General features: G+C 40.9%; 1 protein-coding gene across 2 annotated transcripts in view; it reads right to left on the bottom strand.

Moving 5' to 3' along the window:
* Positions 1 to 3,493: 3,493 nt before the first annotated feature.
* akap6 (A kinase (PRKA) anchor protein 6) overlaps positions 3,494 to 17,031 on the bottom strand; it is a 91,076-nt gene continuing 77,538 nt past the window's right edge. For both annotated transcript variants that reach the window (XM_077730935.1, XM_077730936.1), the window contains exons 19-22: positions 9,949 to 12,465; positions 7,827 to 9,221; positions 5,242 to 5,310; positions 3,494 to 3,783 (exon numbers count right to left, since the gene is read on the bottom strand). In XM_077730935.1, coding sequence (XP_077587061.1) covers positions 3,742 to 3,783; positions 5,242 to 5,310; positions 7,827 to 9,221; positions 9,949 to 12,465 — 4,023 coding nt within the window. In that variant the 3' untranslated portion in view covers positions 3,494 to 3,741. The remainder of the gene's footprint in view (positions 3,784 to 5,241; positions 5,311 to 7,826; positions 9,222 to 9,948; positions 12,466 to 17,031) is intronic.

Genomic DNA, 17,031 nt, shown 5'->3' with positions numbered 1-17,031 from the left:
AAACACTCATGCACAAATATTCACTCACACACGTGCGTTTTGCAGGCCACCGATTCAGGGTGTCCCCTCCTTAGGCCTGAAGATATCAAAGATAATCTCCAGTATACTCTCTCCCTGTTGATTTTACGGTATTTACAGGTAATTTCCTCTGTATTTTGAGTAACTTCCTGCTTATTTGGCAACATTCCATGACCACTTCTTGTTGATTTTGGGGCATTCACGGGTGGAATTCGGTTGATTTTTTTTTTGGCAGGGTTGCTGTGTAAATTTGTTGATTTTGGGACAATTCAAGGAAGTATTTCTTTTTTTGTCAAAAATAAAAAATGGAACGACAATAAAAAACTTTCGAACGACAATCCGTTTTTGCCAAAATTTTGTGTATACATTGGATTTGTGAATTCATGGTTGTGTGAATTTAGTATATCATAACAAAAAGCTCCTCATTTGAAAATTTGAAATGTTTGCAATTGGAGATTAATGTTGTTATGCATAACTGATGTTATTTTGATAGGAATAAATAAATAAATGTGTTTTTTGGCCAACCATGAATCTTAGGAGTCATATTGGAGGAAGTATTTGGAACCTTTCAAGGTAAGGATGGTGTGAATTGGTTAGCTGTATTGTTCAACAAAAAAGCGGGTGGAAAAAAAATCAAATATTATGTGAGAGGCTTCACAAAGTACCCGCACAATTATACACCTCCTCTTTTACCAACTCCCTCACTCACAAGCTCTCTTCCACACACAAATTCAAATATACACACAGATGTATACACACACAATTATCTAAGCTGCACACCTCAATATGCAAGTGATTGATAATAGACATCAACTTATGTCTTTGTCTCTGTCTCACACTCACACATACACACATAGACGTAGCGTGATGATTGATGGCGGCCGTCACTGTGTCGCTCGGACGCCTACGTCAACTTCACTTTGCTTTTTTTTGGCCTTTCGGACATCGCTCGGCCCTTCACCGTCTTCTATTGAATTGTTTTTTAAATGTTTCCTGATAGCTGCTAGGAACATTCAATCAGCATGGGTACACAATTAACTACACAAATGATGCGTTCAAGGACTAGACAACAGCTGGATTTGACACATAAAGGCTATATATATATATATATATATATATATATATATATATATATATATATATATATATATATATATATATATATATATATATATATATATATATATATATATATATATATATATATATATATATATATATATATATATATATATATATATATATATATATATATATATATATATATATATATATATATATATATATATATATATATATATATATATATATATATATATATATATATATATATAGCTTTTACAAAGCAATTTGTGCGGACATGTCTCGGCTTATTTTTTTATTAAATTAAAGATACACACAACTACATGACTCAATAATGGAGAGAAAATGGGCAACATAATACTTTTTAAATCAAATGGGAAGCGTTGTTGTGACGCTAAGATAACTAGTAGTCAGATGCGGCACACAATTGGTGAGAAAAAAGGAGTCCAAACTTAAATTGTCGACGGTGTGTTCAACCTAGCATTAAGCAGTAAATTGCTCTACGGCTTACCTCGTCGCGGTAGTCGTCCGCCAAGATTGAAAACGCTCTACGAAAGGACCAGATACTGTGCATTTGCTTAACTTACACAGTAACCACGCCCATATTGACCCACCATATTGAATGTGGAAAAGATAGTGGTTGGCTTACCGCACTCTATGAGGTGGTTTGTCCTCCCAACTCAATGTCCATCTTTTGAAGATGACGTAGAATAGTCATGATTTTTATGGTATTGGTGCTATAAAACAGTATGTGTATACTAAAATGAAACTCCAATGCATTTTTAAACAAAACAGGGATACTATAGTAACTATAGCATCGCTCTATGAATGAATGAACGAAAGTAGAGTTCCTTCATTCATTCATTTTCTCAAACGCGTTATCCTTACTAGGGTTCCGGAGGATGCTGGAACCTAATATTTAGAGAGTGCAATCAGCCTAACATTCAAATCTTTGCAATGTGGGTGGAAACCGGAGTACCCGGAGAACATACAAACTCCACACAGGTGGACCGACCTGGATTTAAACCCAGGACCCCAGAGCCCGGAGGCCAAAGTTTTAACCATTCAAGCCGGGCCACCCACTGCAGGCCGTCACAGTCAAAATAGGTTTGACATCTATCGTCGTCAATAGCAATGGTATGTGATCATTGGAACACTTATACATTTGTATCTAGAGCGAAAAAGATAATAAAACAATATGAATAACAAGCCAATATTTGTCCAATAAAGCAATGCAAAGATTACAGGATATAGAAACAAATACATGCACGAATGTACACCATGACGAAGGTGCGATTGTCTCTTCCCATTTGATGAATAATTTCTGTCATGAGTGCTGGGATCACTTTGGGAACGTTGCTCCTTCAATCAGGACAACATTATGATCATATAAAAACACATCATCTTTTTCATTATCATTTTTATGATCATCATCATCATCATCATGGTGGTGACCTTGTGATGGGTGAGGAAAACAAGTTTTCACTTCACTGTGGTTATACTCCAATCATGGCGCGCGGAGAAGAAGAAAAGTGGAGGTGATTGAGGGCAGGACAAAAAAAAATGTTGCAGTTAAATGGGAATTTATGACTTTGATCATCATCACCATCATAATCTCAATATCGAAACATAAACATTTGGTTGTCTGTGGTCAATGTTTTTCATCCTGATTGAGGCTGCTACTTTCTCACTTGTACACAAAATAGCCACTTTTGAAAAAATAAACCACAAAAAGTAATGATACTTCTCATTTTTATTAATTATTGGCGTATTTGAGCATGCCTCTCCCTGGATGAGGTGCTACAAGTCATCCTAATCACATCAGCTTCATACAGCAAACAGTAAAAAGAGTGGCCGTTTTTTTTCTTCTTATAGCAAACAGACATATTTTATTACCTTTTGACCTCTGTTTCACATCAATTCCAAGTAAAAAATAAAATTAAATAAAAAGATGAAACACTTCTCCAAAGATGACGTTGATATCTTAGCTCGCAAGAGTTTTAGGATGCGGGAAACATGCAATCGGGACACGCAAAGCAACACACAAGTAGCATTCCACCTTTACAAATGTACACAATTTATCATCATCCTCACCCTCATCCATATATGGTTGCTAAAAAGGTAGATGTCATCTTAAGCAAGGCACAAATAGACTCAAACCATAGTTGAGCTTCATTCATCCAAGCAAAACAGCAATACACCAAAGCATGACCCTCGCAATATGGCCACCACCACACGCAACACGGATGCTATGCCATTGTTGCATAGATAAAACATCACATTTCTGTCCATTTTTCAGTTTAACTTTCAGGGTCGTCTTCAAAAAGACATCGCTCTGTCACATGGTCTTGCCTGTGTTCGTGTATTTTGTATGTCATGAAGTTTATATAACTGTGTGTGTGTGTGTGTGTGTGTGTGTGTGTGTGTGTGTGTGTGTGTGTGTGTGTGTGTGTGTCGGACGTGATGTTCAATCTGGGATTTTCTCTTTCTTATGTCTTTTCTTAAATTTTCTACTTTCTTCACACTTTCTGTATTATACTCTCATCTCTTTCAGCAGTCACATGTCAGTTGTCCTCATTCTGAAATGTTTGGTGGTGGCAGCGTGGACCTCTTCAAGTTAGGGAAGATTAGGAGGTGCCCTTACAGTTGAACTGGGATGGCCCTGCCTCCTGAAGGTCCTGTCTGGATGGGAGAAGAAAAAAAATAAAGGAAATGCAGAGGGAATTCAAGAAAAAGAGGGAATTCAAGAAAAATTTACCAATTTATATTTTGGAGTCAAAACTTGGCTATGTTCACACTGTAGAGGGTGATGCACATTTTGGATTTTTAGGATGATTCCAATAATAAATGGGATAGCTTTTCCCATACCGATATCTTATTTTGAAAATGTAATGTATTTGCAATTTAAATGAAAATGCATATACATTTCATACCAATTTTACTATTTGGAATATATATATATATATATATATATATATATATATATATATATATATATATATATATATATATATATATATATATATATATATATATATATATATATATATATATATATATATATATATATATATATATATATATATATATATATATATATATATATATATATATATATATATATATATATATATATATATATATATATATATATATATATATATATATATATATATATATAAATATATATATATATATATATTATGTGCAAGTTTTTTTGTGAGCAACTACCACAAACTTAACGCTATTTAGTCTTTCATGACTATGGGGATTAGCATTAAACTGGATGATTTGGGTGAGAAAAATACTTTCACTGATATTACTTTTGAATCAGTCCACAGTAGGAACTGTTATTTATTTCTCTTCTTTTGTCGGTATGAAACTTTCAGTGCATCAGTGGATGATGAAACCTCAACAAACACACACACTTGTGGACCTTCTGCTGTCTGGGTCACAGAGCACATCATGAGCTGCATTCACCATTGCTTTAATTGAGCTAGTGCATGTGTGTGTGCGTGAACAGGTGGGCTAGACTGGGACACCCGATGGGGGTCAGTACCAGCTGTATGCATCGCTGATATCATGTGTTTGTGAGTGTGTGTGTTTTGTGCATGCAGTGTCGTCCTCTCGAGTGTGTGTGTGTGTGTGTGTGTGTGTGTGTGTGTGTGTGTGTGTGTGTGTGTGTGTGTGTGTGTGTGTGTGTGTGTATGCAGCTGCTGGGCTGTCAGAGTGTCTACAGGACTCGCGTGCCCTGCCCTGAGGGTGGTTTGTGAGTGTAGATGGGGGCACTGAGGTTTGCTTAGCCCTGGAGGCACCCATAGGCCAGTCACTAGTGTACACACACGTGAAAGCGTACCGTATATTCATAGTCTTTGTTCCTCGGCTTTTTTGTTTGATTTTGTATGTGATAGAAATGATGGAATTCAGGGGAAGAGCCAAGCTAGATCATTTTCCACCTCTGCTGTTTGTCTACATGTGACCGGACATTGACTGGCGACCAGGTCTTAACTCATTCACTGCCACTGACAGTGCTGGATGTCCAATTATTTTTGACTGGGAGGGTTGGCAGGCAATGGGCCTAGTGTGGATAAACCTTACAGAACAAGAATGGTAAAAAATTAGTAGTTGTTTGCGACTTACTCTGATAGGCCGAACCATGACTTGGCTCTGACTCTTTTGGGTCTTGGTGGATTGATTGACAGCCTTGACCTGCCACACAGACAAAGAAATACTCATTTAATTCGGTTTGAAATGTGCAGAAATAGCTTAAAACTCTATTCATGAATTGGTCTAGAAAATGTGTATTGTGCCACTCGATCGGGCAGTGGTTCTTGCCAGCATCGTAGAATCGATTCCAACTCGATGGTGGTGTGATTGTGAGTGGAAATGGTTATTTTCTGTGTGCCCTATGATTAACTGGTGACCAGTCTAAAGCAGTAGTGTTCAACTTCGGTCCTCAAGGGCCACTATTCAGTTACCGCAACTGAATCCAATAATCAACTCATCCTCAACCTGTCCAGAAGCCTGATAATGATCCTAATTATTTGTTCCAGGTGTGTTGGATGAGGGGGGACATGAAAAACAGACTGAATACGGACCCTTGACAATCAGAGTTGGTGACCCCTGAGTGTAGTTCGCCTTTTGCTTGAATTCAGCTGGGATAAGCTTTTTGTGTCCTCTCCAAGAAGAAAAATCCAAACAAATCAAGCGAGTTTTTGCAAACTGCGTTTGGGTAATCTAAATAAAATCCACGGAGGGATACAGAGTCCACCATGCATAATAATAATAATAATAACAATGCATTACATTTTATTATTCTTTGGGTTGCACTTTCATCTCATTTGCTTTTTTCCCTTTTGTGTTTGGAAAACCGCAACTAGCAGCAAAATTGTCTTCGCCTACCGACGATTCCTTCAAAATGCTAAAAGTGGCTAAAGCGCCAACGAGCAAGACTGTTTGCTGATTTGCATGAGGAAATAGAAAAGTGGGGGAGAAAAAAAAAGAGCCCAAATGCACTAATTCAAGGCTGATGAATCCTAATCAAATGCGACTGATAGTAATTATGCTGATGTTGTTCCTTGGACCTGAAAGTGAGACGTCTGCAAATCCCACCTTAGCACCTCGGGGGGATGAGGGGGAGGGGCGGGATGCAAAACTGAGAGGAAGCATACATTTGTTTTTGTGTAAAAGTCATTTTTTTACTGCTGGACATGACTTGAATATACATTTGATATTTAGCTTAGCATCAAGCTTGCGGATTGAATGGCACTTTCCCTCTGTGGACTGAAATAGATGACATGAACTTCCTTAGATGTTGTTTAATGTTATATATGTGAGTAATGTTAGATGACCTTCATAAGTGATTTTAATCCATTCATGGTGAAAGATGTCCAATCTATTTGGGAGTCAACATTGCAAAACGTGTGCAACATGTTATAGAATTGAGAGGCTCCAGCACCCCCTGGGACCTTCATGAATTTTCATATTATTTTCATTAGTCCTCAGGCTTTTATCAAAGACTACAGAATTTTTGGTATTTCAGCAGAGAGCGGCCCGGTTGAGCGAGTGGTTAGCGCGTCGGCCTCACAGCTCTGGATCCTGGGTTCGAATCCAGGTCACGTCCACCTGTGTGGAGTTTGCATGTTCTCCCCGGACCTACGTGGGTTTCCTCCGGGTACTCCGGTTTCTTCCGACATTCCAAAAAACATGCGTGGTAGGCTGATTAGACACTCTAAATCGCCCCTAGGTATGGGTGTGAGTTTGGTCGCCGGATGTTTGGTCGCCGGATGTTTGGTCGCCGGATGTTTGGTCGCCGGATGTTTGGTCGCCGGATGTTTGGTCGCCGGATGTTTGGTCGCCGGATGTTTGGTCGCCGGATGTTTGGTCACCGGATGTTTGGTCGCCAGACGTTTGACAACATGAGAGTTGATCTGTTAAAATCAGCTCTCAAAATTATATTCATGAGAGACAGAGAGTTTAATATCTAAATATCTACAGTTGAAACCAACTCTCAAAATTATATTCACCGGGCGACCAAACGTCCGGGCGACCAAACGTCCGGGCGACCAAACTTCCGGCGACCAAACGTCCGGTCACGGTGAGGGTGCATGGTTGTCCATCTCCTCGTGCCCTCTGATCGGCTGGCCACCGATTCAAGGTGTCTCCCGCCTCTGGCCCGGACACAACTGGGATAGGCTTCAGCACCCCCCGCGACTCTAATGAGGACAAAGCGGTTCATAAAATAAGATGAGATGAAATGAGGTTTTAAACAGAAACATTAAGTTAAATACTTTTGTGTGCATCACTCATTTATGTGGTGGCCCAAAAGGTTGACACCTGTGAAGTAAAATGTTGATTTCATCATCTAAGTAAGAAATCAATCAGTAGTCAAAAATGTTTTTTTTTTTTTTAAAAAGAGCAACAGATGTTGAAATGGTTCTTTTCCTGTTTGATTTTGGGGCAAGCTGTTTGGGTTCGATTCCTACCTGGTGGCAGTGTGATTGTGAGCATGAGTGATTGTCTGTTTCATTGTGCTTTGTGATTGGCTGGCAACCAGTTTTCCTGGTGCTTGTGGTTGGCTGGGATAGGTTCTAGCACTCCTACAACTTTTGTGAGGATAAGTGGTATAGTAGATGGATGGATGTTAATGTTTTAATGCCCTATCTAACCCTGTCCAGGACTAATTAGAAGATTTAAGAGAATCAGTCTAATAGCAAAGTACCAACCTGCTTTTTCTTCTTCCCCGCCATGACGTTTGTCGTTGTCGTGTTGGCTTCCTGACGCCTTCGTGCTGTCGTCCTGGCTTCAGGCTGTTTGACGCTGCGGGCTGCAGCCTCGCCTCGCCTCCCCGTCGCCGCCCTATCAGCCTCTTTGATCGGCCCGCAGTTAATTTTGGGATTAATACGCGTGGCGGCGGTGGCGGAGGCGGGCGGCTCTTTTGAGGGATTTGTCGCAGCGCCGCCGACACTTATCTTGGTCATTACGGCGCCAATATTGGATTGAAGCGTTTTAGTATCTGCCAAACATTGGGCCGGCGAGGAGTCTATCAGGGCGACACGCGCCCGGGGATTAAGATAAGAAGGCGCCTCATTACTACGCGCCTCCTCATGCCGGCATGACACGTCGCAGCCTGCGAGTTGCGAGGCCTCCCCCCGCTTTGCTTCACCTGAAACCTTGCTGTTGATGGAGAAAGAGCTGTAGGGAGGCTCTTGGACAGCAGATGCCATGCCTTTGACCTTCTTAGGATCTGTGAGGAAGTGTCTAGGACCACCAATCTTGACTGCTGAACCCCTTTGGACCTCATTATTGATGCAAAACAAGCTATAACCAGTCTCCGGTTCAGCCGAGACAAGACTCTTGAGATCACCTGGCTTATTCTGTTCTTTTAAGAGTTGTGGTTCCTCAAGTTTGGAGACTTTCTCCTGGACTGCTGGAATGGTGAAGTATAGGGGCGAACTTTGGGAGACCTCAACAGAAGGCTCCTGAACAGCTAAGACATTGCTTTGGACATCCTCAGGTATATTTTTCCCCTCATACGTTTGTAGGGAATCAAGGCTGGAGATCGTTGACATCTTTCCATGGGATGGCATGTTGTTGTAAGGAGGAAAACCGTGGTCAGTAACTTCTGGAAGAGCAAAGATGGCACTCCGATCCTCTTCAGTGTTTCTGAGTTGTGCCTCTCTCTGCAAGAATGGTTGTGGGCCATCCAGTTTGAATTTCATTGGGGCGTTATTAGTGGGTGGTATGCTGTAGCATAGAGGTGGGCCCAAGTAGACCTCCTCAGTGCAGGCAGGGAAGAGTGTTTCCTCGTCGCAGAGGTCCGGGCTGGGAGGCAACGAGGGGTTGGAGATGGCGGCGGGGTGATCACGTGTATTCAAGTCAAGAGTACAAACGTTGTCGTTGTCTGGATGATGTGTTTTGGCTTCAACGGTCAAGTCAGGGCTCGGGACTGGGGTGGGGCTTGCGGCAAAGGTCGGTATGAGGTACGGTATTGGTGTGGTGCTCTTGTCCTCGGTGCATTGAGTGACTTCGCCACAGTCGCTGTCGTGAGAGGAGAGCGACAAATAAGCGTAGAAGTCGCCTTTACGCAGATGCAAGGGCTGATGTGAATGTTGCACCACCTGGTAGAAGTACCAGCAAAACAAAGTCAATGAATATATAATGAATATTCAGTTTTTTATGGATCTAAAACAATGTTTATTTTAGCTTTTTTTATATATATATATTTTGAGATTTTACGAAATGGCTTTTGAACAAAAAACAGAAAAAAATAGATTTTAGAAATTACAATTATTGATTTAAAAGGGGGAAATCAGGAAATTTAATATACATCTATAATCTTCATTTTAATTTGATCCTAAAACAGAAAGTCGGCACTCAAAATTTACTTTCCCGTGCCACACAAAATGATGCGGCGGGCCAGATTTGGCCCCCGGACTGCCACTTTGACACATGTGCTCTATATAGTTATCAGTACATTTGTCAATGGTTGTCTCGTTGCCAATGCATTGTTAGGTCGGATAGGTTTCTGCATTGACAATGAATGATTTTACTTTTATACCCTATAAATAATTACTCATATTTTGGGTTAAGTAGACCACACTTGTATGCAGTAAACGTTGATATTGTGGTTGACATTTTTTTCATTACCAAAAACAGTAACTTCCCTTAAAGGGTTCATTTATATATATTTTTTTTGTTCTTCATTTATGTAACTTTGTTCTTATACACTTTTTTCTACTTTAGTAATTTGTCATAGTTTTACTCTATATTTTAGAGTTTCTATTTTATATTCAATAATGAAACATACTTTTTTATTCAACCAACTGTCAATTGTGGGTCTTTTACCTTGTCTCTTATGTGCTTGAATGAAGTAGGCTGTAGCTCAGCATCAGATTCTTTCTGCGTCAACTCTTGTCTTGGAATGTCTTTCCTCTTTCGGGCTTCTGAAGTCAAGTCGAGAATCTCCATCACAAAGTCATGCACAGCGTCCTTTGCGTGGGTTGGGGAGGACGAAGTTGGGGTGGAAAGCTGACGGTGGCAGCATGAGGAACCATGAGAACTTTTCCATTTTTTGGTTCGTTGGCAGGAATGTTTGTCACGGAGCTCGCTCCTGCTTTCCTCCGTCACCAATGAGGAAAACTTGAATTTTTCCTGGATGTTGATGGCCTTCCTGTCATGGGACTGTGGCCCATCCTTAGGTGGAGAGGAGGCACTCTGACAGGGTAATTCACCCTTTAGTTGGCCGACTAAGTGGGATTCATGAGTGCGCTGGAGGAACTCTGAAGATGGTGATGAAGGAAGGTGATTTAGTGGATTTACATCGTCTTCAGCTTTGGAGAAGGACTCACTGAGAAGTTCTCCTCTACTGGTAAGAGCTTCTTCTACTCTTATGTTGAGAGGGTCTCCTCTCTTGGTGAACACGCTGGACTCATCCCGCAGAAGCTCGTCGTCTTCATCTTTGCCTTTCAAGCTACATTGCTCCACATTGCCGTTTTCCACATCATCTAAAAACTGACTAATGAAGCTCTTCGCAGGATTCCTTTGGTTGCCCTTTTTGTGAAGTTCCTGGTCAAGTTTGGAAGAACTCAGGTGATTTCCTTGTACTGGGTTGGCCCCACACTGAAGTTCATCCAAAAGTCCTACTTCTGTGTTTGAAGCGGCTGCTAATATTGGGCGAGGAGGTCGCATCCACGCATGGAGCTCCTTCCTCATATAGTCTAAGCCGAGCATGTAGGGCTCCTCCATGTCCAACGCATCATCCTCATCATCGTTCCCGGACGATGTGAGCGTCAGCCTCTCCTCTTCTTCTTCCTGCACTCCCATCTCCTCTTCGGTGAGTGTGAGGGTGGAGGAGGACAAGAGATCGCTGTCATCCTCGTCATCTGTGCAGGCAGAAGTGCAAGAGACATTGACCACCATGCTCAAACTGACATTATCTGCCTCCTCTCGGTGAGTGTTCTTCTTGCAGCACCTCCTGTAGGTGGACTGATTGCCGCTCCCTGCCGAGGCCTGACTCAGTAGGAGGTTCTGGTGATCTGGGAGCATTGTGAGATCTTCGGAACCCACGGATAACTCTTCGGTGCTGCTATGCTCTGCGAGCGATGTCGAGCTCTCGTTAAGGAGCGATGGCAGAGCTTTGTTAGAACCCCGCGAGTGTCGAATGCCGAGCGAAGGAGAAGCCAGCAGTCGATGGCGAAGAGGAGATCTGCTCCGGAGCGTCATGTCTGAAACACTCCGAGTCATTTTGGTTGTCAAAGGACTCTGAATGTTCTCCAGGCGCTTCAAGAGATCTAGAGTTCTCCGACTCAGCTCCCCAGATGACAACTCTCCTTGAGCTTCAGCTCTCTGGTCTTCTGAACAATTGTGGCACTCATCTCTGGTATGGCTCAGGTCCAGTTCCACCAGGCTGGCGAGGCTAGCACTGGTGTCGCCATCCAGGCTGTGACACACAGCCAGGCCACTTTCCAGGGAGGCGCTGCGATGAAGGTGCTCTTTGGACGGAAAAAGCTCCAAGCCCAGAGACAAGAGGGACTCTAAAGAAGACCCCGGAGATAAGAATGGGCTAGCATTTATACGGCGCTGCCCAGTCAGTTTATCCAAACAACAGCCCGAAAGAAACTTGGTCGTATTTTGGGCCAAGTCATTCCGATCATTGGTTAGGTTTTCGAGCTCCTCACTATGAGATTTCGCAGGAGTCACCATTTTTTCATCTTCTGTTGGTCCTTTGGTCTTTTGAATTTCATCCCCTCTTTGGTTGTGTGTGCACAGCATCAGATTTGTCGTTTCAAGTTCCTCTTCTTCTCCGTCTCCCAGGATTCCACGGCAGAGTATCATTTCAGCATCTCCAACATCGCTAACAATTCCACTCTCACTCTCTGAGTGACGGCCGGCGGACGATTGACCGCTGTCTCTTCCCCCTTCTCTTTGAAGCTTCCGGTCAACACATCGCTCACTTGGCATCAGCCCACCTAAAAGGTCCGGAAGTGACTCCATGGAGGAAAAAGTGGAGTCTTTACTGAGACTCTTCTGAAAAATGTGCTGCTTCATTTTGCTTGGCTTGCAGGAATTGTGGGGAACCTCTGGAGTGCTGTCGAACTCCACTGTATGGACATTGTATACCTGGTAGATGGGCAGAACCACCTCCGATGTTATCTGAGGGTGGACACTGCTCAGCGGGCTTGTCTCAGGACAGGGAAGATTGTGCGTCAGGTCTGGTTCTGGTGCTTCTGTAGCTTCTGTAATGGTCATGTCGGTCTCGTCCCATTCCCACGAGTCGTCAGAAACTGGGGCTCCAGGGGCAGCTTGGACAGGGCTTGTTTGGTGGAGGTCCACCAGGCTTGCTTCCAGAAGGTTCCCTGGGACCTACAGACAAGGAACACACAAAGAACATTGCTGAAAGACATTTGAGTATGATGAAATTACTTAGACAAGATTTCTTCCGCTCTTCCAGAAGCAGTCAATCACATTTGAACATTTTCTTTATACTCAAGTAATTGTGATAGTGTGATTTATGGTATTTTAGAACCATTAGGGCCCAGCTGTGATCTTTGAGTAAAGCTGAAAAAGATAGAGGATGAGAAGAACGAGGAGAAAAAAAAGTGTTCCTCAGAGTGTAGTCGGATGATTTCAGCATGGAACAAAGAGATGAATAATTCACAGTGGACGTAAACATGCAATGAAAAACCTTCAGAAGGCAGCAGCGGCAATGACGGGGCTGAGAAAATGTGCTTAGACGCTGGAATTGTTCACTTGCACAGACATAATTATACAAATTGCTCCTCATCTCGTTAATATGAATGTGTGGGGGGAGTTGGAGGGGAGCGTATTAGTCATTCATAGCCTATTAATCTCATAAACTAGTTGGCCGTGTGTGCGTGTAATGGATTTGTGTGTTTAGGATAAGGCCGCCACACATGAGCGCGCTCGCCGGACACGAGGGGGCGGGGTCTCCATCCTCCTAATCCAATCAAATCCCCCCACAAAGCTTCTTCTTCTGTATTATTTACATCTGTGATTGATTTCACGTCCATCCTTCCTTTGGAGTTGAGCCGAGGGAGCAATGTGGGTAATTTCATGACGAGAATTCACAGACGGCAAATGACATCTTGGTGGAGAACGAGGATGACAAGAATTTCTATCGGTTCTCGTCCCGTTTCATTACTTGACGTTGTTTTTGGAGGCCAAGTGGGGAAAGTTTTTCCATTTGCTTGGCCCTGACTGCTCCCATTTGTTAGCTTAGCATGGGCTGGACGCTCCAAGGAGACCCATCCTGGCTGGCTCAACACAATGTGATTCATCTTCTTCAGCTAGAGGCTATGCTGAGGGAGGTCAGCATCAGCAAAGAGGGAAACAACACACATGAATCATGCCTACGTGATTCCAAAACTATGTAATCTTCACATATGAATGGTTACTTTCACCCTTTTTGAGGCAACCGTTTAACTCAATGGCAGCCATTGGTGGAGATAATCCATTTTGAAGGGTGAGGGCTGTTAGCCGAACTGGATGTTCCTTGTTCTCAATGGCAGGGAATGGGTTAAACATAAAATTTAAAATAACAAAATTAACTTTAAGTGTCCCTTAGACTTTCAACCGAAACTAATCGGACGTCTATCTTTGACCTCACTTTACTAGTTAAAACATTTAATCAATAAAATCCACTTACAATTAATCTCATTTTTACTTTAGTATTCAATTAAACCAAAATGAATATTTAAAGGATGATTATCGTATTTTCTCACATGTTAGCCGCCTCTGCGTATAAGCCGTACCCTTAAAATCGTTGAATTTTCAGATTTCTCTCATATAAAAGTAAGAGAGAGTATAAATGTATTACTTTGAAGGGAAAATGTTAAGAAAAACCATTGCACGTGGTATTTCTGATGTACTGTATAAATCAATTCGTCACGTTTTATGCCAGATTCGGATTTTTGTCTTGAATTTCATCCATAGATGTCAAAATGTATGTCTGGCGTTATGGCGTTTCGACCTTGTCACCTTGCAGTTTCATTCATGTCAAGTGTAATATAATCCACACCCTCGATTCAGTCATCATTTTTTAGCAACAATATATTGCGTATATGCAAGAAACTACGCTATGTAAAATGTACACTTCAATAATTCATATAATGGCCCCAATACTCAAATAGATTAAAAAAAAAAAACATTCCTTCATTCACTTTCTGCACCGCTTATTATCCCAAAGGTTGCGAGGGTTTCAGCTGACTTTGGGCATGAGGCAGGGGATACCTGAGTCAGTCAATTGCAGAGCACAAGAGGCAGACACCCATTCACGCTCACACTCATACCTAGAGGCAATTTAGAGTGTTCAACCAGGCTACGATGCGTTTTTTTTTTGGGAGGAAACCAGAGCACAGGTAGGATAGGCTCCAGCACCCTGCAACCCTGACCAAGATCTGCAGTGTTGAATATGAATAAAAAAATTATTGTTTTGATTCTGTGTTTTGATCTGATAGCCCACCCTGCCCCCCACCCTCATGATAAAATTGTGGAGCATCTGGGGCCATTAACCAGGGTGAAAATAGCGTACGTATGCGTGTGCATATGATCGAATTAAATTGTATTTGTGGATGCTGTCAATGCATTACCAAATATAATATTATTTGTCAGTGTGCTAATATGTTCAGAAAATTCAGGTAGTTCCCCTTACATTCCATGGAGAATATCTCTGTACTGTATCTTTGTTTTATACTGTTAAATAATAAGAAAAAAGTTGACATGTTTGTGCTTCAATTGTGTCGCAAAGTGTTTAATTAAACGAGGCAAAGATAGCGCGTGGGTATTGGTCGGTAAAATGGATGGAGGAATAAAATCATCTCTCTGGATGCTATTACCAAGTGCCATGACCAAATGAAATATCATTTCTCAGCGTGCTGATGTATTGTTGAGAAAAACACAAAAGTTCTCCTCCTATTGCGGCAGAGAAGCAAACTTGGAGCTATAAACACAGATTTTTATTTTTTTTGTAACCTTTTCTTTTGTGTTAACCTTCCTTTGAATTGAACTTATAATGCATAATTCACCAAGTCATGGTTGGACATTAATCGGGTGAATATTTAGGGTACATTTTTAAGAAAAACAACACATAATACTTTCGACAGAAAGATGAAACCCCGATTTATACTGAACTACAAATGCAAATTGCTTATTACATCTGTCTTATTCTACATTGATGGATGGTGAACACTAACTACCGGTCTCAAAAAGTAAGTTTACTTTAACTCAGGGGGTCGGGAACCTTTTTGAAGTAAAGAGCCATAAACAATTCATATTTTTTAAATGTTAATCCAAGGTCAACATGCATGAAAATGTGTGCCTTTTGTATGCACTTTACCACTTTTAAAGCACAAAAAGTCTCTGAATTCTTTTGACAACATTGTTACGTTGTTGCTAATCAATGAGTATGAATGAGAAAATCCATGCAAAAAGAGTATAATGAAAAAAATATGATTATAAGAGACTGGGGGTAGTGTCAATGCCATAATACCAACATAGCGCTCCTATTCCTGCACTTTCTCACCAGCAATTTCCATAGTTTACCTCACAGGTTAGTAGAGAGCCATATGCACCTATCAAAAGAGCCATATGTGGCTCCCGAGCCATAGGTTCCCTACCCCTACTCTAACTGTTGTGATCAGTATTGAGCTTACTTAAACCCTCAAATAATAAATTACATTTCAGGCCAACGCATCATTTTTCTCACATACCAAATGATCGTGCTTCATCGGGTGATGGACAAGAAGTATCCAAGTGACACGCTAGTACTTCGATCATATATAATGTTGACAAGCATGCACGCACACACAGTAAAGAAAAATGACTTGGTTTGATCTGAAGCGGCGGCATTTATTAATAAGCGTAAGCTTTTTTGTTATTGTTGGCTCCACCAAGGAAGTCAAATGACTCTGAGGCGGGAGCCGAGGTCACAACTGCCCGATGGCCAAATTTGTCATCCCTGTGTGCACACTCGTAAATGTGTGTCTGGGCACAAACCTTAACTCTGACATAGTAACTGTTTAAAGAGATTTTGTTCGAGTTCAAAAACTTTTTGTCCATTTCAAATCTTTTGTATGCATGTGTTTTTCAGTAACATTTGAGTTCAGGAACTCATTTATTCATTCATTATCTGAACTGAATCTTTACAAGGGTGGCAGAGGGTGCTTGAGGCTATTCCAGCTAACTATGGCAGGGAATCAACTACCGAAACAACCAGACGAACAACCATCAAGGCTCATTCTCATACCTGGGGCAATTTGCTAGACAACAATGCATGTTTTGGGGATATGGGAGGAAACTGGAGTACCAAGAGAAAACCCACACAAGCCTGGGGAGAACATGCAAACTTCACACTGTGAGAACTGACCTGGGATCAAACCCTCAATACTGAACTCTGAGGTCGAGACGCTAACCACTCATCCACTGGTCAGCCAGTTCAGGAATTTTGAGTATAATTAAAAAAATAAAAACATTCATATAATTTTTTTAAACATTTTAGAATGTATAAAAAAAAACAAATAATAGTCCTTGAATTAGCTAATTAGATTGTCAGCAAAGACATTAATCATTTTAATCTGTAATAATAAAAAAAGGTTATTTTACTGTATCTTCAACTTTCAACCTTCAAATTTTGCTCATCATCTTAATAACAATACTAAAATAAAATTCTAAGTTTTGTTCTGATTATTCAAAGTAAAAGTAATGACTTAATTAAAATAATAACACTAGTGGGTGTTAAAATATCATTGAAAATGTTTAAAAATTGTCAAAAAAAACAATTTTAATGTAGTAGTGAATAAATTAGTGAATGAAACACGTTTTATTCCTAAATGATTCCTAAAATTCCTGTGTATAAAATAATGTAATTAATGATTAAAAATACAATAAAATAAAGTGTGTATTTAAATTTCT

Source organism: Stigmatopora nigra, chromosome 13 (genome assembly GCF_051989575.1).
Source record: "Stigmatopora nigra isolate UIUO_SnigA chromosome 13, RoL_Snig_1.1, whole genome shotgun sequence".
Lineage (NCBI taxonomy): Eukaryota > Metazoa > Chordata > Actinopteri > Syngnathiformes > Syngnathidae > Stigmatopora > Stigmatopora nigra.
Note: the sequence above shows the minus strand (reverse complement) of the source record. Positions and strands in the feature narration are given on the sequence as shown.